At 54.5% G+C, this 25,938-nt stretch overlaps 1 protein-coding gene across 5 annotated transcripts; it reads left to right on the top strand.

Annotated features, from left to right (window-relative positions):
- Window positions 1-1,049: 1,049 nt before the first annotated feature.
- NAGK (N-acetylglucosamine kinase) lies at window positions 1,050-16,642 on the top strand. 5 transcript variants are annotated; one of them, XR_005225272.2, is made up of 11 exons: window positions 1,067-1,124; window positions 8,008-8,092; window positions 9,065-9,163; window positions 9,624-9,765; window positions 10,762-10,872; window positions 12,203-12,315; window positions 13,790-13,877; window positions 14,771-14,868; window positions 15,026-15,104; window positions 15,720-15,863; window positions 16,217-16,358. XR_005225272.2 is itself a non-coding variant. In XM_037898422.2 (11 exons), the coding sequence occupies exons 1-10, from the start codon at window positions 1,096-1,098 to the stop codon at window positions 15,734-15,736; spliced, it is 861 nt and encodes a 286-aa protein (XP_037754350.1). In that variant the 5' UTR covers window positions 1,068-1,095; the 3' UTR covers window positions 16,217-16,353. The 5 variants fall into 5 exon arrangements, 3 of the variants coding, with proteins under 3 accessions (XP_037754348.1, XP_037754350.1, XP_037754349.1); XR_005225273.2 differs by having other exon boundaries at window positions 1,068-1,124; window positions 15,737-15,863; XM_037898422.2 differs by having other exon boundaries at window positions 1,068-1,124; window positions 15,720-15,736; window positions 16,217-16,353.
- Window positions 16,643-25,938: the final 9,296 nt, after the last annotated feature.

Genomic DNA, 25,938 nt, shown 5'->3' with positions numbered 1-25,938 from the left:
GGGGAGGAAGGTGCATGATGCTGTCTGCGCGGGCACAGGGGGTGCAGGGTGAAAGGGGCTGGTAGCTCTGGGCTGGGGGGAACACAGGGGTTTCCTGCTGGGGTGAAGGTACTGGGTGAGCTCCCGGCACCGGGGTTGGGGGAAGAGGAATATGCAGTCTGCTCCCTGCTGGGGAGGGGGCGCCAGGGGTTGCATGTTGGGAGAGGGGGTGCTGGGAGCTCCCCGCCTGGGGGGAGGCGGGTGCTGGGAGATCAAGCTCCCAGGGGGAGATGAAGGTGCTGGCAGCTGAGGGGCGGGGGGCAGGGATAGGAGTTTTGGGGTGCCCCCAGCTGGGGAAGGTTCTAACAATGCCCTGCTGGGGGGGGGCACGCTCCCAGCTGGCGGGGGGGGGGGAGAGAAAGCTGCATGTCGCTTTCCTGGGGGTTCTCTCAGGGGTGGGGAGAGGAAGGTGCTGGCAGCTGGTGGGGGGCAGGGTCCCCTCTGGGGGGACTGAGGGTTCCCTGCTGGGGGAAGGGGCAGGGGTCTAGGCTCCTTCCTGGGGGAGCCAGGGGATCCAATGGGGGGAAGGGGCTGGTGGGGGGGGTCTAGGCCCCTCCCGGGGAGGGGGGGATTCCTGCTGGGGGGGAGCTGGCATTCCCTGCTGTGGGCCAGGGCTAGAGGCTGGCTCCTCTGGGGGGCGGGGCGTTCCCTGCCGGGGGCGGAGCTAGAGTCTGGCTCCTCCCAGGAAGGGGCGGGGCTAGACTCCTCCCGCGGGGCGGGGCGTTTCCTGCCCGGGGCGGGGCTAGACTCCTCCCGGGGGCGGGGCTAGAGGCAGGCTCCTCCCAGGAAGGGGCGGGGCTAGACTCCTCCCGGAGGCGGGGCGTTCCCTGCCGGGGGCGGGGCTAGAGACAGGCTCCTCCGGGGGGCGGGGCTAGACTCCTCCCGGGGGCGGGGCTAGAGGCGGGCTCCTCCCAGGAAGGGGCGGGGCTAGACTCCTCCCGGGGGCGGGGCTAGAGGCAGGCTCCTCCCAGGAAGGGGCGGGGCTGGGCAGCGCGGGGCGGGGCGGGCGCGGGGTCAGCTGACGCGGGCGGGCCGGCGCCGCGGCGGGCGGGGCTCATGGCTGCGCTGTTCGGCGGCGTGGAGGGGTGAGTGCGAGCCGGGGGTCGCGCTGGGTGGAGCCCTCGGCACCCGACTCCCTCCCCGCGCACCAGCCCGGGCCCTGGGGGCGGGCCCGAGGGCAGCCCCCTCCCCAGTGCGGGGGGCAGCCGCTCGCCTCTCTCCGGGGTCCCCCCCCGGTAAGTGTGCGGGGCCCTGTCTCCGTCTCGGTCCCAGATCATCCCCCTCCCCAGCGTGCGAGCCCCGCCCCAAACCTGCAGCGCCTTGCACACCTCTCGGGCTGCGTGTGCAACCCCCCCGTGTGCAGCGCCTTGCACGCCTCTCGGGCTGCGTGTGCAACCCCCCCGTGTGCAGCGCCTTGCACGCCTCTCGGGCTGCGTGTGCAACCCCCCCGTGTGCAGCGCCTTGCACGCCTCTCGGGCTGCGTGTGCAACCCCCCCGTGTGCAGTGCCTTGCACGCCTCTCGGGCTGCGTGTGCAACCCCCCCGTGTGCAGTGCCTTGCACGCCTCTCGGGCTGCGTGTGCAACCCCCCCGTGTGCAGTGCCTTGCACGCCTCTCGGGCTGCGTGTGCAACCCCCCCGTGTGCAGTGCCTTGCACGCCTCTCGCGCTGCGTGTGCAACCCCCCCGTGTGCAGTGCCCCTTCTCTGAGGCCCCGCCCCTGCTCTCTCCATCCCCCCGCCCTCTGTCGCTCACTCTCCTCCACCCTCACTCACTTGCCCCAGGCTGAAGCAGGGGGTTGGGGTGCAGGAGGGGGGTGTGGGCTCTGGGGTGAGGCTGGGGATGAGGGGTTTGGGGTGTGGGAGAGGGCTCTGGGCTGGGGCAGAGGGTTGGGGTGCGGGAGGGTATAGAGTCTGGGCTGGGGTTGCGGCTTCCAGGTGGGGCCAGAAATGAGGGGTTCAGGATGCGGGAGAGGGCACCAGGCTGGGGCAAGGGGTTGGGGTGTGGGGGGAGGTGAGGGCTCTGGGAGGGGGGATGAATGGGCTGAGGTGCAGGAGGGGTCTCTGGGCTGGGGCTCAGGGGTTTGGAGTGCAGGAGGGGGTGCAGGTTCCAGCTGGGAATGTGGGCTCTGGGGTGAGGCCAGGGATGAGGGGTTTGGGGTGCAGGAGAGGGCTGGGGCAGGGTATTGAGCGGGGGGTGCAGACCCCGGGAAGGAGTTTGGGTGTGGGAGGGGACTCCAGGCTGGGGTAGGGGGTTGGAGTGCGAGGTCCCAGCAGCACTTACTGTGGCTCCCAGGAAGCGGCTGCCAGGTCCCTGCAGCCCCTAGGTGGTGGGCAGCCAGTAGGTTCTGCACACTCAGCTGCCTTCACGTCTGCAGGCCGCAGCTCTCATTGGTCGCAGTTCCCAGCCAATGGGAGCTGCGGAGCTGGCACTCGGGGTGCGGACAGCGCGCAGATCCTCCCTGGCCACCCATACATCCAGGGGCCACAGGGACCTAGTGGCTGCTTCTGGGACCGCGTGGACCTAGGGCAGGTAGGGAGCCTGCCTTAGCCCCAGCCCCCGCTGCGCCGCCAACCGGACTTTTAGTGGCCCGGTCGGCGGTGGCCTTCCGGTCGAAAACCGGACACCTGGCAACCCTAGCCGGAGAGCCCCCTAGCACAGGTGCAGCTTGTGCTGGCAGAAGGAGTTTTTCTGTCACCATAGAAACAGCACCTCCCCAAAGGACATTAGCTATGCCAACAGGAGTGCTCTCTGTCCGCACAGCTGCGTCTACACTTGCATTTGTAGCTTTGATGGCACGGCTGAGAGTGCTGCTAGGGTGGGTGTTTTTCACACACTCCCTGACCGACATAGCTATGCTGGAAAATTTTGCAGTGTAGACCCGGCTAAGGTATGACTTGGAACAGATTTAGTTAAACCAGTGGTACCTCAGTGTGGACATGCTTGTGTTGGATTAAGCGTGGCTTTCTTTCAGGTTAGCTCAAGCCAGCTCAGAACTGATTTGGTTTAAATGAAACTGAAAGAAAAAATGATTTAAGCTAGACGGGTGTCGCTTTCCCATGTAGGCGGGCTTCCTTTGTCCCTCTGGAAGAGGAAAACCGCTTACCCTGGGTGATTAGACCTGGACAAGGCTGTTTTATTGGAAGTATGTTTTCCTTCCCAAACCATGTCTTGGAGCTGCTTGGGTTATCTTTGCTGTGTGTGCATAACCGGTCGGGAAGGCTATGATGTGGGTGTGATACTTGATTCAAAACTGCAAGGCGGATCTGTGGTCAAAGGTTTCTGCACAGTTCAGCTTCTGAAGTAGCTAACTTTCTCCAGCTCGGTGTTGACCTACCTTTCGGATTTAGGACTTAAAGTCCATCTGAAATGACAAATCTGTTGTCGGGAGACTTGGTGATGGCTGAATTCAGGGGCACTGCTAGGCCTGCTGTCTGTTGTAACCGGGTTCCTGACATATTTAGCTTTGTGGTTCGAATGGACACAGGTCAGGTTAAAAATCATATATTTTAAAAAGTCTTCTTCATTACTTCTGATTGGAAAAAGTTGGTTTTCTTTTCTCCACGCTTGATAACCCAGGGGAACAGACTGGCAAATTTCACTTTGAAATTCTACAAAAACAGCAACAACGAGGAGTCCTTGAGATGAAGTGGGTTCTAGCCCACGAAAGCTTATGCCCAAATAAATTTGTTAGTCTCTAAGGTGCCACAAGGACTCCTCATTGTTTTTGCTGATACAGACTAACACGGCTGCCCCTCTGAAATTCTAGTCACCTTCACTTCCCTATCTCCACTGAAGTGCTGCAAGGAAATCCAGTGGAAGATGTCACGCTGCAAACTTTGATGTTTAAAATGTTTGTGCCTTTTAAAGTTTTGTTAAACTAGTGTTTAACTCTGAATTTTCAGGCCTAAACTGACGGTTCCCCCTTTTTATAAACCAGTGTTTGAAAAGAACCCGTTAGAAATTTGAAACTGAAAACTGCCTCTTCCAAAGTCTCCCTCCTCTCCCCCACCCGTGTGCGAGCCGTCGCCTTATTGCAGGATTGTTCATGAGCTCTAGCAGTGACTAAACATGGCAGATGCAAAGTGTTAGAAGCGTCTCTGTCACTGGAGACGGGGGGGGGTGGATCACACAGTGATTCCCTGTTCTGCTCATTCTCTCTGGAGCACCTAGCCTTGGCCACTGTCGGAAGACAGGAGACTGGGCTAGATGGACCTTTGGTCTGACCCGGTCTGGCCGTTCTTATGAAGACTTGTGAATACTTTCATTTCTAAAATGTGGGGGGGGAACATGCGCAGATCTTACTGCGTTTAAAGGTGAATTGCACATCTAATGCCTGGTCTTCCCCGCAAAATTGTCTTGTATGTGTTAAAAATCTATTGAGCCAGATTCATGCATGGGGGGACCGGGTGCAACCCCACTAAAATCTATTTAATGCCTATTGTACTGTAATTTCCGAAGAGCTGCTAACGTGTCCAGTCTGTAGAACTAAATAATACAGTCCTGGCCCAGAGAAGCTTGAAATAGCAGGAGCTACTATCACTATATAAAGGAAATCCTTACTTTACACAGCGCACACTTGGCCTGCGGAACTCATTGCCACAGGAAAATGATGGAGGCCGAGAGGTTTCAGAAAGGATTTCTTTGAGGTTTAGATGGATCACAGAAAATCCATAGTCCAAATAAGATAAACTAGAGGGCTATAAATCATTCATTAGCGAATGGGTTAGGATGAAACTGCCCCTGTGAATGGGTTATTCTGTAGTTGTCCACTACAAAGACCTTGCATCTTCCCCTGAAGGCACTGGCCAGTAAGACAGGCAGGAGAGTGGACTAGATGGACCACTGATGTTGTTAATACCATAGGCGCTGAGGGGCGATTGAGATGAGCTCCATTGTGCTATTGGCCACACAAATATAAAAGGCAGCTGCCGTGCCAGGAAGCTACGACCTACACTGACCAGACACGGGCTGGAAACGGCAGCAGAGGTGAAGTGGTCACATATCCAAGGCCGCCCGGCAAGCCCGTACTAGATCTGGGACTAGAACGCAGCCGTGCTGACTCGCAGTCCGGTGCTCTCCCCACTAGACAACGCTGCCTTGCTCTGTGGCCTGGCAATTCCTGTTCTGCTGGGAAGATGAGGGGGGTCTCGCAGAAGACCGCATCGCCCTGCCCGTGGGAAGGGGGAAGCTGAGCCCGCTTAACCCAGCCCTGGCCTTGGCCTGGTTAGTGGTGAGATTTAAGGTAATTTGAGACAACGCTGGCCTGGCTGAGACCTCCGCTGAGTGGGAGCGAGAGACTTCCTGGTTCTCTGAGCGATCCCTGCCCCATTCGCACCACCCAAGCAAGGTGAATGCAGTTAACAAGTTCAGCTGTGTACCTGCCCAGCCTTCCGCCCGAGGCTCAGAACAGGGGAGCTGGCGAGAGGATCTCCGGATCTGCCAGGTTGTTACTGGAATTGCACTTGTTGAAATGGCTGCATGTGTGAAAGGGGAAGATACCAAGATGAATCCGAGGAAGGCAGCCCCAAAGACAAAGCATGTGCTCATGCTGCAGTTCTCTGTACCCCGTCCTCGCCCAGGGTCTGCTTATTGTCCTCACTGTGCCCTCCAATGGTTTGCTTGTAATCTGGTTGAAGAGAAACTTGTCTGGGAGGAAGGGACCCCTTTCCCATTGCTTTGCTCTCACTCACTGGGAAACGCCCATTGTGGAAGAGGAAGTGTGCCTGGTAAGTGTCTTGTGCAACAGTGTAGCCGTGCAGCAGGCACACCCCACTCTAATAAATCCAGATTACGAACCAAAAGTCTTCTGGACCCAGATCCTCCAAGGTATTCAGGCTTCTCATTTCCATCCTGATCCACAAAGATCCATTGATTTCTGTGGAAGTTAGGACCCTAAATACCTCGTGGATCTGGCCCCCTTGCTGATGCAGAGTCATAGACCAAGTGAGATTTTTTAGAAATGCCTAAGGAAATTGAGCACCTGACTGTTGATGGCTTTCAGTGGGTGCCTAATTTCCTTAGGCACTGAAAGGATCACTCTGAGTTCCTGCATAAGTGGCTGGAGAATTGCACCGTTCCCAGCCCCCTTTCAGGCTGCTCTGGTGTCTGTCTGCAACACCTAGCAGAGGCTTTGCAGCTGACCTTTAGGAATAGCTGAGCCCCGGGGATGCTTGTTGGGTGGCGCAGGCCTGTGGGGCACTGGGAGGTTTGCACACTTAGCCCCTGATCCTCTGCATTGGAGCCCTACAGGTCTGGAGATTTGCCTGCACTGAGCTTGTCGTCACAGGATCGGGGCCTTATTCAAGGAGGTAACACCGCACTGCCTCTTAAACCATAGACTGCATCCTTGGCATTTGAATTCAGGTCAAATGTACCCTGAACGTGGGTGGCATCACTCCAGCCTTGCTGTGCTCTGCAGGACGCCTGGGTTCGTGGATGGTGGGGGGGGTTTCTCCTTTCAGTGGGCTGGGAAGGGACGCTGGCCTCATGTAAACGAAAACAGAAAAGCTTAATTGAGCCTCATGCTTCAGGACTTGAGTTGGTAACCTGCGAGTCTAGCGGAGATCTGCCCCGTCCTCCACTTCCCTCCAAGAGACGTCGCCCGCAGCATTGCGCAACTTGCTGGTCGTGTTTGTCCGGGAAGGGCTGCCGTCCACTGGGGCCGGAGCAGGATGGCGGAGTGAATGGGCCAGTGAGCTGTCCCCACAGAGCAATTTATGGCTCGTCCGTAGAAGGGGTCTGCGCTGGGGGGGTTACACTGAAGCCTGCCCCTAGTGCAGCCATGGTGGGCGGGTGTCCAGGCGGGCTTGCAGTGGTCTGCATTGGAAAGGGGACGGTGCTCTGCGGAGGTGGAGTGCGATTGTAGTGCGGGATGACGAGTCTCCTGCCTGTGGGGCAGGTACGGTGTGGATGGGGATGTGCCGCTCCCGGGCCTTGGCTATGCAATTCAGCCCTGACCTGGAGGGACCAACTGTAGGGGTTAGAGCTCCGTCTGCATGGCCCGTTTGGTGTGGGGTCTCTCTGTGGTGTGGCCATCAATCTGCTGGGAACTGCACTAAGACCTTCCAAACTCATTTCATGTGCGCCGGGGGTGGTTACTACGGACCTGAGGTGAAGTCCCACCAGCAACCTAGAGGTGCAAGGTTCTCTCTGCCTTTAGCCAGAGCCAGCCAGTCCGTCCCCCACACGCGCCCTTCTAAAAGGATCATCTTCTATGTCTGGCTTCCAAAATAAACAGAACCCCAGGCCCAAAAGCATCCCATATGAATCAGTGTTCGGGCTGCACAGTGGAGAACAGAGCAAGGCAGACAGCTGGGTAAGGCTGGGCCAAACAGACACACCGGCTAGTTCTCCACCCACTCTCATCTGGCCCTGTAATTTCCCTGCTGGTGAAAGGAATGGGAGGGAGACAGCTGGTAATATTACAACAGCTCTAAATGGGGAAGGGGGAGGAAGAGAAATAAACTTCCTTGTGTATCGTGAATGTCAGTGTTTGCCAGAAGTAGCCGGGTGCCTCAAGCTAACTGGAGATTTTGTTCTAACATTTTCACAACCCATTCCAATGTAGCTTGGGAGAAATAATGTGCATTTAAATATCATTCAGAGAGCATTTTCCATCCCAGCAAAGCCCTTTGTATTACTAACCTGGAGCAAGCAAAAGATGCACGAAGGAAGAGCTAGTGTAGACAGGACAGGTGTTTTGCGTGCGCCATGTCGTCCAGACGTAAGCAGAGCTGCCTTCAAACTCGGTGGCTAAAGTACCTGAGCCCTAGTTCTGCTCCGTCATCCATGGGGAATCATGGCTCTGACTTTCCCCAACCTAGAGGCACCCTGCAGAGATTTGTGAGTGGCTGAGGTGGTATTTCTCCCAGCACCTTCCTCGAACTTTGCCTCTGGAGCGGCTGCTCACCCAGCCTTACTGGAGCCCATTGTACACTGAACTGGCCTGTGTGTGCCCTTGATTCCTTAGCGGGGGGACCCACTCCAAGGTGGTGCTGATATCTGAAGATGGCAAGATCCTGGCAGAGACCGACGGGCCCTGCACTAACCATTGGGTAAGGATCACGCAGCACGTGGCAGGCGCTGCTGGGGCCAGAGGGATCCGGGGTGTTGTTACCGGGTGAGGGGTGGGGGTGCTGCTATAGCAGTCAAGCCTGGGGGTGATTAGTGATAGCCGGCGGGGGTTAATTTGCATGCCATTACCCAGAGTGCACTTCTTGTGGTCACTTTGTTACCTCTATTTTCCAAGCTCTGGGAAGAAACCAGTTGGCCCCCACTAGGCCAGCAGAGAGCCCATGCGTTTAACCCCTGCCGTGCTGGTTGAGTTACAGCTGGATGGGGCGCGCAGACTCTTAGAACCAGTTAGGCAGACCGAGTTAGCTAACATCGCACCCTTGGTCCTCGGCCTGACACCCCACCAAGAAAGCGGGGGGCTAAAACCCAAGCCCCCAGGCTGCCTTGAGGTGTCCGAAGTCCAGATCTCAGTTCTGATGCTGGGGTCCCCATCTTCAGACTGGGCCCAACCCCAAGAAATCAACACGTTGAGATGTTTGAGTTCTGGATTCAGACTCAGCACCTGCCCTTGGGCCGGGGCTACGCTACAGACTCTGCTGGCACAGGGTGTGAAGAGGTGGGACCCCGACTGACAGAGTTGGGCTGGCAAAAGCCCCCAGTGTAGATTGAGCTACGCCAGCACACCCAGGCTTTTGCCAGTATTGCTTAGTATGCACGGGGGGGATGTTGGGGCTGGCCTGGAATAAGCTATCCCAGCGGAAGCACGGTTTGGCTGGTACAAGCTGCATCCACACTAGGCTCCTAGTGTGGACTGCTATGGTGATGGGTGTGGAACACGCCCCTCCTTCCAGAGGTCGCTGAGCCAAGCACTTCTGGGCGGGAAGGGGGGATGCCTGGCTCTAGTCTGCATGTTAGTCCCAATCCTGGGCGGTTAGCACGGGAGCAGCTTGTCCACAGCAAAGCGGAAGGGTTTAATGAGAAATGTTTGTTGTCCTCCCCCCCTCCCTGGCTAGCTGGTCGGCTCGGACAAATGCCTGGAAAGGATCAATGAGATGGTCAGCGAGGCCAAAGGCAAGGCAGGCGCCAACCTGCAGGTTCCCCTCCGCTCGCTGGTGAGTTACCCGGGTGTCAGCACGAGCCCTGCCGGCTCTGCGACGTGGGCTGCTCAAGGGCGCAGTCAGCTCAGAGGGGAGGGAGGCTGGTCCTGTGGCTAGAGCACAGGTCAGGAGATTGGGGCCCTGTTCTCAGACTGAGTCCTTGGGGTGTCGTTTCTCTTCTGGAGGGTGTCAGCCGCTCCCCAGTACTGCCGGGCAAGAGACCGGGGGCAGCAGGGGAAAACCTCTGCCCAGTGCTCAGAGAGGGTCAGGAAAGCGAAGGCGGGCGGGTCTGAGGAATGAGATGCAGAACAATGTGGGAAATGCTGTGTGGTCAACAGGACGCCCGGCCGGCTAGGAACGGCAGGATCCGCAGCTTGTGCTGGGCTGGGGCGGAGGGGGCCCGGGCTGCCCAGTGCTGGTGAGGAGGGGCGCGCAGCTCTCGTTTGTCGGACTCATGCGGCGTTCCTGGGCACAGGGGCTGTCTCTGAGTGGAGGGGAGCAGGAAGAGGCCATCAAGAAACTCATCGAGCAGCTGCAGACCCGCTTCCCACAGCTGAGCGAGAACTATTACATCACCACGGACGCCATCGGGGCCATGGCCACAGCTACCGACCACGGCAAGGACCACGCACGGCAGGCTGGGCGCGCGGCTGGGGGCGGGGCAGGAGGGTTCTGAGTGCTGGGTCCTGCTGCGGTGGGGGGGGGAAGCCACGTGGAAACTGACACTATTATCCACCTCCTGTTTGGAGCCGCTTTGTTTCCGAGGCTTGGTGGCGGCGTGGGAAGCTGCCCTAGCGGGGCTCTGAGCCCCGGCCTTCTGCCCCGAGGGGCTACGACAGGGATTCTCAAACGGGGGACCCTAGAGGAGTGAGGCGCTGCTGACCCTAGGGAAACATGGGCCCTGTAAACTGGGTGGTGTGCCCTGCTAAGGGCCTGGGCCCAGCCAGCCCTGTCCCCTGAAGTGGTGGCTTGCCAGTGTCCGGTCACGCTGCCTGATGAGCGCCTGATTCCTACCAAGGCTGAAAGAGCCCCGCAGGGGCAGGGAGCTGCCGGGGGCAGGGCCACGGGAGCGGTTTCTTGCAGGTTGTCGATGCAGCCAGTGTTGCCTTGCAGGAAGGGTCTGAACAGACCCTGGGCGCAGCGTTAACCCTTCCAGGGCTGGGGCGACCGGCCAGCAGCCGACCGGTCCTCTTGCACCTCCCAGTCCGGCAAGTAACAAGCTCGCGCCCTGGCAGTACCACCACTAGGGGGAGCCCTCGTGGTCTCGCCGGTACTTGTGGGAGCATGGGGGAGAACCGGTCCGGCTGCAAGGGAAGCCCAGCGATCAGGCCCGCGCGCCCCTTGCTGGAGCCGCTCGCTGTGTGCGGAATAGCGTCGAAAGAGGGAATGACTGGCTCACGCAGCACTGGCCCAGGGTTGGCCCCCAGTGATGGGGGGTGGGGAGCCTGGAGAGGTAGGGGGACCCAGGGGAAGCGGGAGGGGTGCAGAGCCCAGGGAGGCAGTGGGGGCTGGGGGCAGCAAAATACAAGTTTGCCTAGAGTGCCATTTTTCCTAAGCCTGGCCCCGGTCACCTGTTGGCATCAGGCCCGTAAGCCCTTCCCTCTCCCCCGTAGGTGGCGTGGTGCTGATCTCGGGAACCGGTTCCAACTGCAAACTCATCAATCCCGACGGGTCAGAGGTTAGCTGTGGAGGGTGGGGTCACATGATGGGAGACGAGGGGTCAGGTAAGCCATGGGGCGCGTCTCCTCGCCGAGGAGTTCTGGGGACGCTGGGGCTGGGCGGAGGGGGGCCTGGGCCAGGGCTAGCTGTGTCTGACTGTTCCTGAGCCTGTGGGTCTCTCATCCCACCCTGCTTGCTGCCCTGCTTAGCGAGCCAGAACAAATCTGGGCCTCTCGCCCTGCCAGCGCCCTGGGGAGGCTGTTCCTTGCCCAGCGGGGAACGGCAGGTGCTGCAGAGAGGCTGGAAGTCTCTCAGTGAGTCCCTGGCTCTCAGATGAGAGGTGGCCTGCAGCGTTGTCCTTCGGGGGAGCAGTGGCAGATCAGGAATTGAAGGGTAAAAGCTTTTACGGGAACATCGTGGTTATAATATAACAACACACGGGAAATCCAGAGTTACGGTTACAAGGCACTCGGATGTAGGGAAACTAGAAGGTATGGGATCTGAATGTCCTTAATTCTGCGCCCCCCCCCCGCCCCCACAGGAGATGCCCAGAGAGAACCAGAAACTCAAGCTCCCTTTTCCATCCGTAACGGTTTCCTCTTGCCAGTGATCTCAAGATGACAGTGTTCTCCGTGTAGCCGTTCCATGGTTGTGCTGGCCCCAGCCTCCTTTGTGCTCCATGTTCCGTGGAAACAAACCCGATCAGACGAATGGCCAGTGGATGGCCGCATCTGATTCTGTGGGGGTCTGTCGCTGGCAGTTCTTTGCATCTTGCAGAATCGGGCCCTATAATGTCCTGTGATCTAAGTCGTGAGACATGGAGCTAGCGTCTCTCCAGTGGAGACATAAAACCAGTTATAGACCATGGGGCATGTTTTCAATTCTCCGCCTGCAAAGCTGTCCAAGTGGGCTGCTGTTCGGAGCTAAAGCCAGGGGCTGTGGATTTCCTAAAGCTCTTGATCTGAAAATAACACTTCTTAGGGCTTGTCTGCATGGGGAATCTATTCTGGAATAAGGTAAGTGTGAATTTAAAGGGCTGCCGCTATCCTGGTCAGTTTCCCCATGTAGATAAACCCTTAGAGCAGCTATGAAAGGAGCAAAGGTGGGGGGCCGGTGTTGTGAAGGGGGCAGAGTTAAGGTTACCTGGGTACTTCCTCTACTTTCTAATGTTTGGGTTTCTTGTCAATTTTGCCTGTTAATGCACAATTTCCTGGCTCTGTCCTGGTGGCTTCTGGGTACCTCCAGCATCCTCGCAAGGGTATTTTACTGACCTGTCCTCTCCACCATAACCCAAGCCCATTACTGGCACTGCTGGATCTGGGTCCGGCAGCAGCTCAGCTCTGGGTCAGTGAAGCCAAGCCTAACCGCCTGCCTCGTGTGGCCTCTGTTCTGCAGCTTTCTGGATTGCACACCAGGCTGTGAAGATTGTGTTCGACTGCCTGGACAACCTGGAAGTGCCGCCCCATGACATCGGCTACGTCAAGCAGGCCATGTTCGATTACTTCCAGGTACCTGGCCGAGCCGCGCGGGTGCTGCCGGAAGAGGGCGCGGCTCGAGGCGGGGAGATGGGACCAGGCTGGGTCTGACGTCTCAGAGGGGTGGCGAGCCTGACGCTTTGCTGGGTGCTTGGCACCTCTTGTGATCAAGGCCCCGGGTCATAGCTGTTGGTCTCCTGCTCCTCCAGAGCCCTCTGAAGGGCGCTGCTGTGCAGCTTGCAGCCTGGCACGCGCCGGCTTCTCTCCTCGGCACGCTCGCCCATGGGAACGCATGCAGCCTGGCCCCCTGGAGTGACCATGCCTGGGTGAAAGGTCGTGGGGGCCCTGTTCCCCCCCACCTTCCATAACTAGATAGCAAAGCACCCCTACCCCGTACATCCCCCACCCCCACAGAGAGCCCCATAAGCCCCTCACCCCACACACAGACCCCCGAATGCCCCCACTTGTCCTGACAGCCGCCCCATATCCCAGCAGCCTACATCCCACTCACCACAGCCCCGAATACCTCAGTCCCATCCCCCGTGCCCTCCCACTCCCACCCAACATCTCCCACTGCCCCCCAACATGCCACCAACATTCTCCACTCGCCCCAACTCCCTCCCCCCAAACACTCCCCACTCACCCTGTGGCCCCTATCAACTTGTCCCAGCCCCTCACCCACCACCCTGGGACCTTCCCGGCCACTCTCTGGTGACCCCCCCGAGCGGTTTAGCACTTCATTCCCATCCTGGATTAACGTGGCTCCTCCCGATCCTGGCCACGTAGCCCCACGCCACTCAGGTTTGGCACGGCAGTCCCTCTGTGTCGGGGAGTGGGGGCAGCCCCCAGCTTGGCAGCCATCGGTACGGGAGGGAGAGGGGCCTGGCTCGGGGAGCTGGGTCTAGCTTACCCTTTCAGTCTTGCACTCTCCAGTCGCTGCCTGGTGTCTCCCTCTCCCCCACTGTCCAGCCACCACCCGTTCCCACGCACCGCGTTGCTGTGGGTACCTGGAGCTGAGTGTGCCAGCAGACTGGGGGTGGCTGGGATGGGCACTGGAGTGGGGACACTGGTTTCTTAATGGCAGCCCCCACAGTCTGAGGAAGGGGCCCCGAGCAGAGGGTCAGGCTGGGACCCTCCCTTCGCTGCTTCACACAGTGCAGAGCGGCCCCCTTCCACGCCTGAGCCACAGCCGAGGGGAGGCTGTTCCAGCCCTGCCCACGGTGCCCGGCTCGCGAGCGCCAGCAGCAGCCCCAGGGGACCCTGATCACGGCCAGCGTGGCTGTGGCTTCGGCTTCCGGGTTACGCTCAGCAGCTCCCCTCCCATCGCCCCACAGTGGAGCTTTGCCACACCCGAGCCTGGCTGAGAAGGGGCGGCGAGAGGTTACTTTGTTAAGGGATTAGTTTTGCAGAGTCCAGCTAATGCAGCCCTCGGGCCCTTTCCCCTGCTCCAGTCTGCACTCCGGCTACAGCCACACGCATCATCCCTGCGTATCTTGTGTCCCCGCAGGTCTCTGACAGGATGGGCCTCTTGACGCATCTCTACCGGACGTTCGAGAAGTCCAAGTTCGCGGGATTCTGCCAAAAACTAGCCGAGGGTATTGGAGGGACTTTGTCCTGGGTGGTTTTGGTTACTCCTCCATTCCGGTTCTTGGGCGGCACCCATCCCCTGGGTGTCTGGGCACGTGATAGGGCAGAGACAGCCTGATGGGAGACCTGGGCAGGACTTTGTTCAAAAGGCTGGAATCGCTGGGTAGTGGATTTCTGCTGCTGGCTGCCAGCACAAAGAGGAGGCAGCGTGTGGGAGCGGAGGGCCCAAACCTTGGGCCGTATCTTCAGAGCACACGTATTGCTCTGATCCCATCACGTACTACTTAACTCTGCCTGCTGGGACGGGGGAAATCTGTACACCTCCCACGCAATTTACAATAAAGCTCCCTGGGGCAGCTCTGACGTGGCTGAATAGGCTGCATTGCAAACGGACATCGGGTGTGAACAGTCCACCCCCCTGAGCGACAGAGTTCTGTGACCAAACCCCGGTCTAGACAGGGCTATGGTGGGAGAGCTTCTCCCGGTGACAGCGGCACTGCCTGTCGCGGACGGGAGCAGCTCTCCTGGCCCCACGCTGGTGTCTTCACTAAAACCCTACCGCGGTGGGGGACAGGTAGACGCGCCCTGGGTCTCTGCAGTGCAGGCTATAAATTAGCCTCCTCTATAATTCCCTTTTGGTCTAGGTCACTCAGCTTTGAGACTCTTCCCCTGCGGGTTGAAGTCTCCCCGGCACGTGCTCTGCCCTGTTCGTTGGAGAGTTCGAGTCAAATCCCTTTGGCCGCTTTTAAATTATCCGGGTGAAAACGTTCATTGTAAGCCTGCTGCTGCCTCTCTCTCTCTGGATGGGAGCAAGCCCGGCAGCATTGTAACCGGAATCACTCCCCCTAGTGCCCCTCTGTAGCCACCACGGCCCCTGCTTTCCTTCTCTTCTCCTGCTCAGGTGCCCAAGCGGGGGACCCTCTTTGCGGTCACGTTTTCAACAAGGCTGGGGAAGTCCTGGCTCGACACATTGTAGCCGTGCTGCCAAAAATTGACAAGGTAACGATCAGAGGGCCTGACGCCACTGGGCCTGAAACGCGGCCGGGAGAGCTTGCCAGCCTCGGGCCTCCTGCTCTGTCTGTGCTGTGCAGCGTTTTGCCCTGATTCTCAGCAGCACGGGCTTGGGTTGCAATCTCTAATTCTGCTTTCCCCCTAGAGCCTCTTCCGAGGCGAGCTGGGGCTGCCGATCCTGTGCGTGGGCTCCGTGTGGAACAGCTGGGAAATGATGAAAGAAGGTGAGCCAGAAAACTGGGCAGAGGGGGAGGCCTTGGGGTGAGGGTGCGGGAGTGGAAGGGATCCGGGTCCTATTCCTAGCTGTGCCCTTGGGTGAGTCACTGAGCCTCTGTGCCCCGATCCCTGCAAATTCTGAGTCTGCTGCCATGTGTAGCCTGACCCAAAATTGGGTAAATATAAGTGTAACTTGAGGATTAACAGGTTCTTGTCCCAAGATCAGGCCCAGTTAGATTATTATAAAATTACCATATAATTGGGAACCCTGATGTGTACAGGTGCAACACTCACACCATAGGAATTCTTTATATGTATTTATAAATATATAATTTATTAATAATTTAGCAAAGTTATACACACAAACTCAACAAGGCAGATAGAGACAATACAGAAACTACATTTGGACGTACACCCTTATCTATCTTAACCTACTTAACCATTATCTTTCTCATCACCGTCATTGTCCTCATCTTCCCCAGTGGCCGCCATTCTGGCCCCTCCCAAGGGCTACATCTCTCCAACCTTCCGCTGCCCCTGGGATGTTACTTTTATAGTAGGTGACAGTGCCATGACCAATGCATATTCAATAGAGGTCCTTATTTGTATTTCCTCCCCTTAAGGTGTCTGTTTTCTATAGGTTAGTATATGTCTGGTGTTACCTTTTACCATACACGTCCATTTGCTGTCATGGCACCTTTGCGGTCGGATGTTCTGTCCGGGACCTTCCGGATGCTGGTGTCAGTTATGTTCTGTGAGTGGCTGAGGTTGGTATTCTGGACAAAATTCTGCCTCTTGCCTGCTACTTTCAGTTCCCTATAACTTACGAGTTACTTAAGTTTATCTATGCCAAAGGTTATAGGCCTCAAGCCTCCCACTATCTACTAAAGCCAAATCGTACAGGATAAAAGCCTGTAGGTTCCTTGCATTACTAACAACTATCATAAAGCAGGATAACAAAGCAATGAATAGAATACAGGTAAGCCGGCCCACTGGGCTACACGTGTCCTGGCTCCCAGCTCTTGGGTCCCTGCCCTTTCGCGCGTCCAGCCCACCCACTGTCCTTGAACGGCCCCAGCTGTATTGCAGTGTGGCCAGTTGATGCTCTCCCCTCTCTCAGGGTTCCTCAACGTCCTGAACCAGGCCCGGCCGAAGGAGCTACACGGCATCTTCTCCAAGTTCACCCTCTTGAAGCTGAAGCACTCGTCAGCGCTGGGCGGAGCCAGCCTGGGGGCCAAGCACATAGGCCAGGCAGTGCCCCTGGACTACACTGCCAATGTGGATGTCTTCTACACACACTCCTTCTAGGGCCCCACGGGGTGGACTCCTCTCCTCTCCTCTCCTCTCCCTCCCTGCCCCGGCCAGTGCGCTCTGCCTGGGCAGCATCTGGCCCCTCGGCCCGATTTTTAAAATTGTTTCTTGGTTTGTGTCTCTGTCGCAGTCTGGGGGGGGGTGGGGGGGAGGAATCTAGTTACATATCGGCGGGAATTACAGCTGGCTCTTGTATCAACGTGTTTTGTAATTTGTCAGTAAAAGGTAGCAGACACAGCTGACTCCGTCTGTCTCCTGGGAGCAGAATCTGTTCCTTCTTGTAGGACCTACAGGCCAGAAGGTGGGCCCTGCTCTGAGCTCACAGGAACAACTGCAGACCCCCTGTAGCCAAATCAGCTCTATGCATTCGACAGCCGCAGCCCTCCGAGGATGGGGTGGAGGGGTGCAGGGAGGTGAGTGGATGACAAGCGGACCATCGAGCTGGCTGAAATCCTGCCACTGAAGCGGCCGTGATGGCAAACAGCTTTGACTGACCGGGAACTTCTGTGGGCATCGTTTCCATTTTCTCAAACTTCTGCGCTCCCTTTTGGCCAGCTGAGAATGTTTTACTTGCCAAAAACTAAAAGCACCTTCCTCGAACGAATTTCAGCCAACTTGAATTTTTGCTAAACCTTCTCATGAGGAGTCACTTGCTGATCAGCCCAAGTAGCCAAGGCTGGTGGAGTACAGGGAGCAGGAGGTCAGTTAAATGGTTGGAACAAGGGCCGGTTAGGCCACAGGACTCCTGGGTTCTCTCTCCAGTTCTGGACCGAGCTAGCTTTGGAGATCCACACCCGGAGTCCGGTCGGCTGTTGCGCTCCCAGCAGGGACCTCTGATGGCAGCCCAGATCAGAGTGGGGAGCCAGGACCCAAGGGGGCAGCAGGCTCCGCTGGGGAGTAGGGACCCCAGGTGCCGGCCTGAGCCAGGAGCCTGGGTAGCTGTCCAGCTGGGAGTGGTGACTCGGGAGCAGCGGAATTGACAAGAACGACAGGCAACAGATGTAAGTAATGCACTGCCCAGAGGGACACACTTGCCCTAACTACACCGACGTAAGCCCTGTGGCTCTCCTGGGGATGGAGTTATGTCATCGGTGTAGAGGCCAGGGGTTCTCAACCTCTTTCTTTCTAAGCCCCCCCCCCAACAAGATATAAAAACTCCACAGCCCACCTGTGCTACTGTTTTTCTGCATATACAAGCCAGGGCTGGCGTTGGGGGGTAGCAAGCAGGGCAACTGCCTGGGCCCCACGCCACAGGGTCCCCCGTGACGCTACGTTGCTCAGGCTTTGGCTTCAGCCCCAGGCACTGGGGCTCCAGCTTTCTGACGTGGGCCGCAGCAAGTCTAATGCTGGCCGTGCTTGGAGGGACCCCCTGAAACCTCCTCGTCGCCCCCCAGTGGGCCCCAGGCCCCTACCTGAGAACCGTTGCAGTAGGGCACTTACATCGATGGGAGCAAGGCTGTCGTGTGGACGCTCTCAGAGCTGAGTCGGTGTAAGCTGCTTTACGTCAGCCTGACAGTGTAGTACAGACCAGGCCTTCGTGGTACAACAGTTGGTTGGGGTTGGGGAACCCTCTGAGCGAGTTATCAGCACAGCTCTCGTCTGCCTGCAGCTTTACTGGTAGGAAGGTGCCTTATAGCACTACCAGTTGTTCCCCTTCCCCTCGGGGATTACGCTCGAGTGGTACCTGCATGAGGATAACTACCACTAACTACACTGGTGTAGCTAAGGCAGCACACCTTGTCTGTAGGTGAGACACCTTTGCACACCTGCCATCTAGCTGCAGCGAGTACCCCAGTCTTACAATGTTGGCTTAACCACCCCTCTGCCCCCAAAAGCCAACTGAGTATAAAGACGGGCTAGAGCAGCCCTGAGCGATGGGCGGATGTTGCTGTGAAGCCGACACAACTTTCAAAGTAGCTTTAGTCCGAAACACTTCCCAGGAGAAGTTAAATAACTCCCCTACTTGCTGTAGGGAGTTACTGACACTCGGTCCCTTGGGTAATCGACCGGGAGCTCCTGCGCTGGCACTAGGGCGGTTCCCCCACGTAGCGTGCGCTTCGCACACTCGAAGGCGCCAGGAAGCTATTTTACACCTGGGGAAAGGTGACGGTAACTGGACAAGTGCAGTAGCTCACGCTACTTCTACCATGTTTGGAACCTGGCTCTATTAGCAGCTGACTGTCCCAGCTTAAGTGGTAGAAAAAAAAGGTCCATTGTGAGTGTAGGTTAATGCATAGCGATTCGGGACCTCCTGCTGAAGGGCATAAACACCGCAGAAGCCACCTGGATGGATGGTGCTGCAACACTGGTAGTAACCATTCCACCCAGCAATGAAATCTAGCCCTTGATCAGCACAGAGCAGTGCTTCACTCTGCCAACCGCTTAGCAAGCATTAGAGTCCTTTTTACTGCAAGGTTTTCTACCCCATGTCAATTGCCAAGAGTTGTAGCCTGGAGCCAGAGTAGGAGTGGCTCGAGTAACCTTTGCAAATCTGGTACCAACTGATTTAAGCAGGAGTTAAATCAGGGGGGAAATAGTTCTAGCACCTGCACCAACCTCCCACAGTAGCCGGAACTTGTGCCTTGCTCCTCTCATCTCATGATGTTTAGTGCTTAAAGCCCCAGCTTCCAGAGTCATGTGATTACCGGGGCTCTGCTTTCATTTTAATACAAAACCCAGCCACCAGCAGTTCTGCAGAAAAGGACCTAGAGGTTACAGTGGATGAGAAGCTGGATATGAGTCAACAGTGTGCCCTTGTTGCCAAGAAGGCTAGCCGCATTTTGGGATGTATATGTAGGGGCATTGCCAGCAGTTCGAGGGACGTGATCGTTCCCCTCTATTCAACACTGGTGAGGCCTCATCTGGAGTACTGTGTCCAGTTTTGGGTCCCACACTACAAGAAGGATGTGGAAAAATTGGAAAGAGTCCAGCGGAGGACAACAAAAATGATTAGGGGTCTGGAACATGACTTATGAGGAGAGGCTGAGGGAACTGAGGGAAAATCATTTAGTCAACGGAAGAGAAGAATAAGGGGGGATTTGATAGCTGCTTTCAACTACCTGAAAGGGGGTTCCAAAGAGGATGGTTCTAGACTATTCTCAGTGGTAGCAGAGGACAGGACAAGGAGTAATGGTCTCAAGTTGCAGTGGGGGAGATTTAGGAAAAACTTTTTCACTAGGAGGGTGATGAAACACTGGAATGCATTACCTAGGGAGGTGGTGGAATCTCCTTCCTTAGAAGTTTTTAAGGTCAGGATTGACAAAGCCCTGGCTGGAATGATTTAATTGGCGATTGGTCATGCTTTGAGCAGGGGGTTGGTCTAGATGACCTCCTGAGGTCCCTTCCAACCCTGATATTCTATGATTCTATGCAGAGAAAAGCCTGAAAGCCCCAGGCCCAGCCAGCATGTTCAGCTCACGTTTTTGAACTCTTGTAATTGACACTGGTTATTTTATGTGGGGGACACAGCTGTGGGCGGCAGTTCAGGCCAACCAGTAAGAAAACCAGACTTGCTCTCAGAGTTCTCCACCCAGCTGAGGAAGACAGACAATCCTTGGTGGGGATTCATGACGCAGAAGAATCAAAAGAACATTCTGCAAGGGACAGGTGGACAACAGCAGAGTCAGGAGATGTCACTGCAATCAATGGACAGGGATCCAGTGGAGATGGTTAATATCAGCACTAACGGCACTGCATTGCTGGGTTTCCCAGGCAATAGGTGATTGCAGGGAATGCAGAAGCATGCTGAACAAGAAGGTCCAAGCCATCTTCTCCAAGATCCTTCCTGCCCCCTGAGTGAAGGAAGCCAGAAGCTAGGGGAGAGAAGGCTGCATAGATAAGGTGATCTCCGTTGCAGCAGAAAGGCGGCTAGTTTCCTCAGGGACAGGCCAGTTAAAGTAGGCAGGATGGGGGTTAAACTAACAAAAAATAGGAAGGTCACAAGAGGGAAGGTAGAGCACTCATTTAGCACAAAATCAAGATGTTGAGAAGAAAATTCATCAAGGAACCCAAGGAGATGAAGAGAAGAAATTCTTTAATTGCCTATACGCCAAAGCTAGGAGCCTGGGTAACAAACAAGAGAAAGTGGAATTGCTCGTTTATTAGCATAAAGTTGGCATCACTTAAACCTGGTGAGAGGATTCCCATGAGTGGAATGTTAAAATCACTGGTTAGAACTGGTATAGGACTGAGTCGGCAAAAGGGCAGGGGGAGGGCACTCTGTGTCAAAACTGGCATTACCTCTCTCCAAGTCACTGATAACTTGGAAGAAAATGATCTTGAATGCTTATGGGTCAACGCCCTAACAGGAAAAGCCCAAGATGGGGGATTAGATGGGATCTGCTAGACACACCAAATCGCACTAGGGAACAGGCTGACTGGCTCCTTACACACGTATCTACAATGTGTAGGGGGAAAGCTGCATGCTCATGTGGGACTTCAGTTTGAGTGAAGTATGCTGGTAGCCTCCCACTGCCAGTCCTAAAACATCCTTGGGATTTCTAAACAGTAATTTCCTAACTCAGCAAGTGTTGCATCCAACACAGGGGAATTCTATATTCAATCTCAGCTTGAGGAATAAAGATGAACTGAGCCCAGAACTAGAAGAAATTATGGTAATTTAGGTACAAAAGTTCATGACTTGATCACATTTATAATTTGAAAGCAGAATAAAGTCCAGATTAGTAATATATACTCAATGCTTGAAAGGGGCCCCTTTCACAAAGCTGAAAACTATTATGAGCTAAAATATCTAAGGAAAAAAGAGAGAGTGATAATGGAGAATGTTTAAGAACACTTTACTAAAAAGCCACAAAATTGAGACACACAAAAGAATGATCTTGTTTAGAGGGAAAGTGAAGGCAACTATAAAAAATAATAAATACAAAATGTAACAAATGGAAGAAAGTGGAAGTTGGTAGTAATGAATATAAATTAGAAGGTAGGAATGGCAGAAAATTGATAGGGGAAGCAAAGGGACACAAGGAAAAAATTTTATGGCCAGCAGAATTAAGGACAATCAGGAGTTTTTAACATATATTAGGAACAAAATGAATCCTAACACAGGTGTTGGTCTACTACTAGATGGAAATGGTAGAATTATCAATAATAATGCCAAAAAGGCAGAAGTGTTGAATAAATATCTATTCTGTATTTGAAAAAACAGATGTTGTATCATACAGTAACTCTTTCCATTCTGTGAGCATCTCAGGAGCATATTAAGCAGCAGCATCTAATGTTATTTTTAAATCAGCAGGTCCAGATAACTTGCATCCAAGCATTTTAGAAGAGCTGGCTGAGGAGTTCAGTGGACTTTTAATGTTGATTTTCAGTAAGTTTTAAAACATTAGGGAAGTTCCAGAAGACTGGCAGAAAACTAATGCTGTGCCAATATTTAAAAAGGGTCAACAGGATGATCTGGGTAATAAAAGATCTGTCTGTCTGATACTGATCCTGGTCAAGATAATGGAGCAGCTGATATGGGACTCTGTTGATAAACAATTAAAGGAGGGTGATATAATTAATGCCAATCAACATGAGTTAATGGAAAACCAATCCTGTCAAACTAACTTGATACCTTTTTGTATTGAGATTACAAGGGTGGTTGATGAAGATAACCGTGGTCAGGGATATAGAATTCTGCAAGGCAGCTGACTTGATACTACCCAACAGTTTCATTAAAGAACTAGAATAATAGAAAATGAACATGGCACACACTAAATGGATTAAAACCTGGCTAATTAATAGGTCTCAAAATGTAACTGTATCAGAGAATCATCATTGAATGGGTGCATTTCTAATGGGGTCCTACAGGGATCGCTTCTTGGCCCTACTCTATTAAACATTATCAATGACCTGGCAGGAAACAAAATCATCACTGATAAAGATGGCAGATGACAAAAAGCAGGGAGTGGCGATTCGTGAAGAGTGTGGGGCACTGACACAGAACCAGCTGGATCACTTGGTAAGCTGGGCCCAAGCAAACAATATGTTTTAATACAGCTAAATGCAGATGTATTCATCTACAACCAAAGAATGCATGATGGGAGACTCTACCCTGGGAAGCAGGAACTCTGAAGAAGGTTTGGGGTCATGGTGAATAATCAGCAATTTCCCAGTGTGATGCTAAAAGGGCTAATCCGAACCTCAGATATACAAACTTGAATCTTGAGTAGCAGAGAGGTTATTTGACCTCTGTATTTGGCACTGGTGCAGCCACACTTGGAATCCTGGGCCCAGTTCTGGTGTCCACAATTAAAGGATGTTGACACATTGGGGAGGGCTCAGAGAAGAGCCATGAGAATGACTAAAAGATTAGAAAACCTACCGTAGCGTGATAGAGGCAAGGAGCTCAATCAGTTTAGCTTTACGAATAGAAGGTTAAGGGGTGATGCTTCCAATTGATAAGGACCTACACAGGGAACAAATACTTGACAATGGGCTCTTCAGTCTAGCAGAGAAAGGTCTAACATGGTCCAGGGGCTGGATGTTGAAGCTAGACAGACTAGAAATAAGGCATACATTTTTAAAGGCAGGAGTAATTAACCATTGCAACAATACCAAGGGCTGAGGTAGATTCTCCATCACTGGCGATTTTTAAATCAAGATGGGATTTTTTTCAAAAGCTCTATTCTAGGGATCATTGTGGGGCTGGTCTCTGGCCTGTGCCGTACTGGAGGCCAGCCCAGATGCTCACAATGGATCCTTCTGGCCTTGGAATCTGGGAATCTTCCCTTTCCTTCCCCACAGCAGAAACCACCTGCCACAGCTCTAGGCACTGGGCAGACAGGCAACGCTTCCTCCGGGAGCACGGCTTGGCGCTGCTGTTTATTCAGCCGTTTCCTCTGGCCCCCCGATTTGCAAATGGAAGAAATGGATAAAGAAAACAGGGCAGGTTTTTTTAAACTTTAGAAGCATCAGGTAAACCAAGTCTCATTCATCTTCCTGGGATGGTGAACTGCCAGCAGAGTTGAAGCTTTTCCAGTTCTTATATAGAAAGGAGGTGCAACAGCTCTTCTCTTGATTGGTTGTACTGTATTTGAATTAAATGTGTCCCCAACAACCCCCAGACTTGAGAAAAGATCATTTCCCCTGGCTGTAGATCAGGACTTACTTGGTACTGGGGACATCACCTACCTGCCTAAAGACACAAAAACAGAATTTTTAACAGTGTTCTCCCCCGCCCCGTTTTAAAAGTATAAAACTTCCCTTTATCCACTGTAAGGCAAAGAAAACCCATTTTCTTCCCTTTCCAGATCACCTTTAAAATCCAGACCTGCCCAGGGTCCGTTTCTGTTAGGGACTCAGGACGGGGAGGGACACCTTCCTAGTCAGCCTTCCTGCTTGAGCCTGCTCTAGCGAACACCCATGTGGTTGTGATACTGCCAGAACTCCGGCCCCCCCCGAGCGCAAGGATCAGTGTTTAAGACCCAGCCAATGCATCCACCACCAGGCTCCGGAGGCGCAACCATGATAAACAGGAAATCCCAACAAGTCCCTGCAGCCGCTCGCTTTCCCTTCCCAACGGCCCGGCGTTGATGTCGACAGGCCTGCAGGGAACTAGTCTCACTGCATCCACATCTGGATTTGCACAAGTGGCCCCCCAGAAGAGACTTCCTAAAGCTGCACCCCAGGAAGCAGGTCACCCATTCTGCAGACCAGCTTTGAGCCGAGCACCTGAAAGGCACGGAAGCACAGGGGTAACTTTAAGCATGTGACTTCGGTGGGACCCCGCGTGAAGTACTTGGCGGAATTAAGGCCTCTGGGCGTAATGCCACCTCTGTCCTGGTGGGGGTGCACAGTGCCGGCACTCCCGTGACTCCTGCAGTGCGGCTCTTCCCTCCAGCGAGCCTCCCCAGCTCTCAGCATCTCCTCGTTCTTAAAATAATTGCAACCCTTACCTTGATCATCATTAAGTAAATTATGAGTAATACTCAGGGCTGGTATGGGGGGCTCCAGCAAAGCTAAGTTACATGCTTCAGCCCAAGCCCTGCTGTGCGTGGGGGGGGGGTGGGGGGGGGAGACACTGAAGCCCACGCCCTGCGGTGCGGGGGGAGAACAGAGGGACTGAAGCATCTAACTTCGCTATGGCGGGCCCCCGGGGAATTGCCCCGTGTGCCGCTCCCTAATGCCGGCCCTGCAATTGTGATGCCCCTAAACCCAGCCCGCGATCCTCCCCCGATTAAGTAACCACCTGCTTTAACGAGCAGTGGGGGATGGGGGGGAGATTAGGGAAACAGGCCCGTGGCAGCCTCCTGCTGAAAAGCCAGCGGATAGGATAGAGTGGGCAGACACGACATCCTGCTGCTGGTGTGTCAAGTCACAGCAGCCCCGTTTGGAAATCCCCACCAGGCTGTAACAATGTTCAGAGAACTCTGAACGCTCTGCTTGAATCTGCAAGGCCCAGGTGCAGGTCCACAGACACAGGGCGGGGCCGTGGGGATCAGACCCATGAACTCCCCCATGGACAGCGCAAGCCTCAACCACGCGAGCCAACAGGGAAAGGCCCAGCTACCCCTCAGAACTTGTTACACACAACAGGAGAACGGCCAGACTGGGTCAGACCAAAGGTCCATCTAGCCCCATCTCCTGTCTTCCGACAGTGGCCGACGCCAGGTTCCCCTGAGGGAATGAACAGAACAGGGAATCATCAAGTGATCCATCCCCTGTTGCTCATTCCCAGCTTCTGGCAAACAGAGGCTAGTAACACCATCCCTGCCCAGCCTGGCTAACAGCCATAGATGGACCTATCCTCCATGAACTTATCTAGGTCTTTTTTGAACCCTGTTGGAGTCTTGGCCTTCACAACATCCTCTGACAAGGAGTTCCACAGGTTGACTGTGCGTTGTGTGAAGAAATACTTCCTTTCGTGTTTTGAACCTACTGCATATTCATTTGATTTGGTGACCCCTAGTTCCTGTGTTATGAGGAGTAAATAACACTTCCTTATTTACTTTCTCTACACCAGTCATGATTTTATAGACTTCAGTCATGTCACCTCTTTTCCAAACTGAAAGGTGCCAGTCTTATTAATTGCTCCTCCTAGAGAAGCCGTTCCATACCCCTAATCCCTTTTCTGAACCTTTTCCAATTCTAATATATCTTTTTTGAGATGGGGCAACCACATCTGCATGCAGTATTCAAGATGTGGGCGTACCATGGATTTATATAGAGGCAATAGCCTATTTTGCCTATCCCTTTCCTAATGATTCCCAACATTCTGCTTGCTTTTTTGACAGCTGCTGCACATTGAGTGGATGTTTTCAGAGAACTCTCCACAATGACTCCAAGGTCTCTTTCTTGAGTGGTAGCAACTAATTTAGACCCCGTCATTTTATACATATAGTTGGGATTATGCTTTCCAATGTGCATTACTTTACATTTATTAACATTGAATTACGGGTGTCTTTTCCATAACGAGGACTTGTGAAAGAGCAAGTTGACACAAGGCATCCTACTGGGATCTTGATGTTTGTGGGAGTTGCCCATGGATTAGGAGCTTACCCGGCCCTTAGAAAGATCTATGAACTGCAC

This window comes from Chelonia mydas, chromosome 4 (genome assembly GCF_015237465.2).
Source record: "Chelonia mydas isolate rCheMyd1 chromosome 4, rCheMyd1.pri.v2, whole genome shotgun sequence".
NCBI lineage: Eukaryota > Metazoa > Chordata > Testudines > Cheloniidae > Chelonia > Chelonia mydas.
This window is presented reverse-complemented; position numbering and strand designations above follow the sequence as displayed.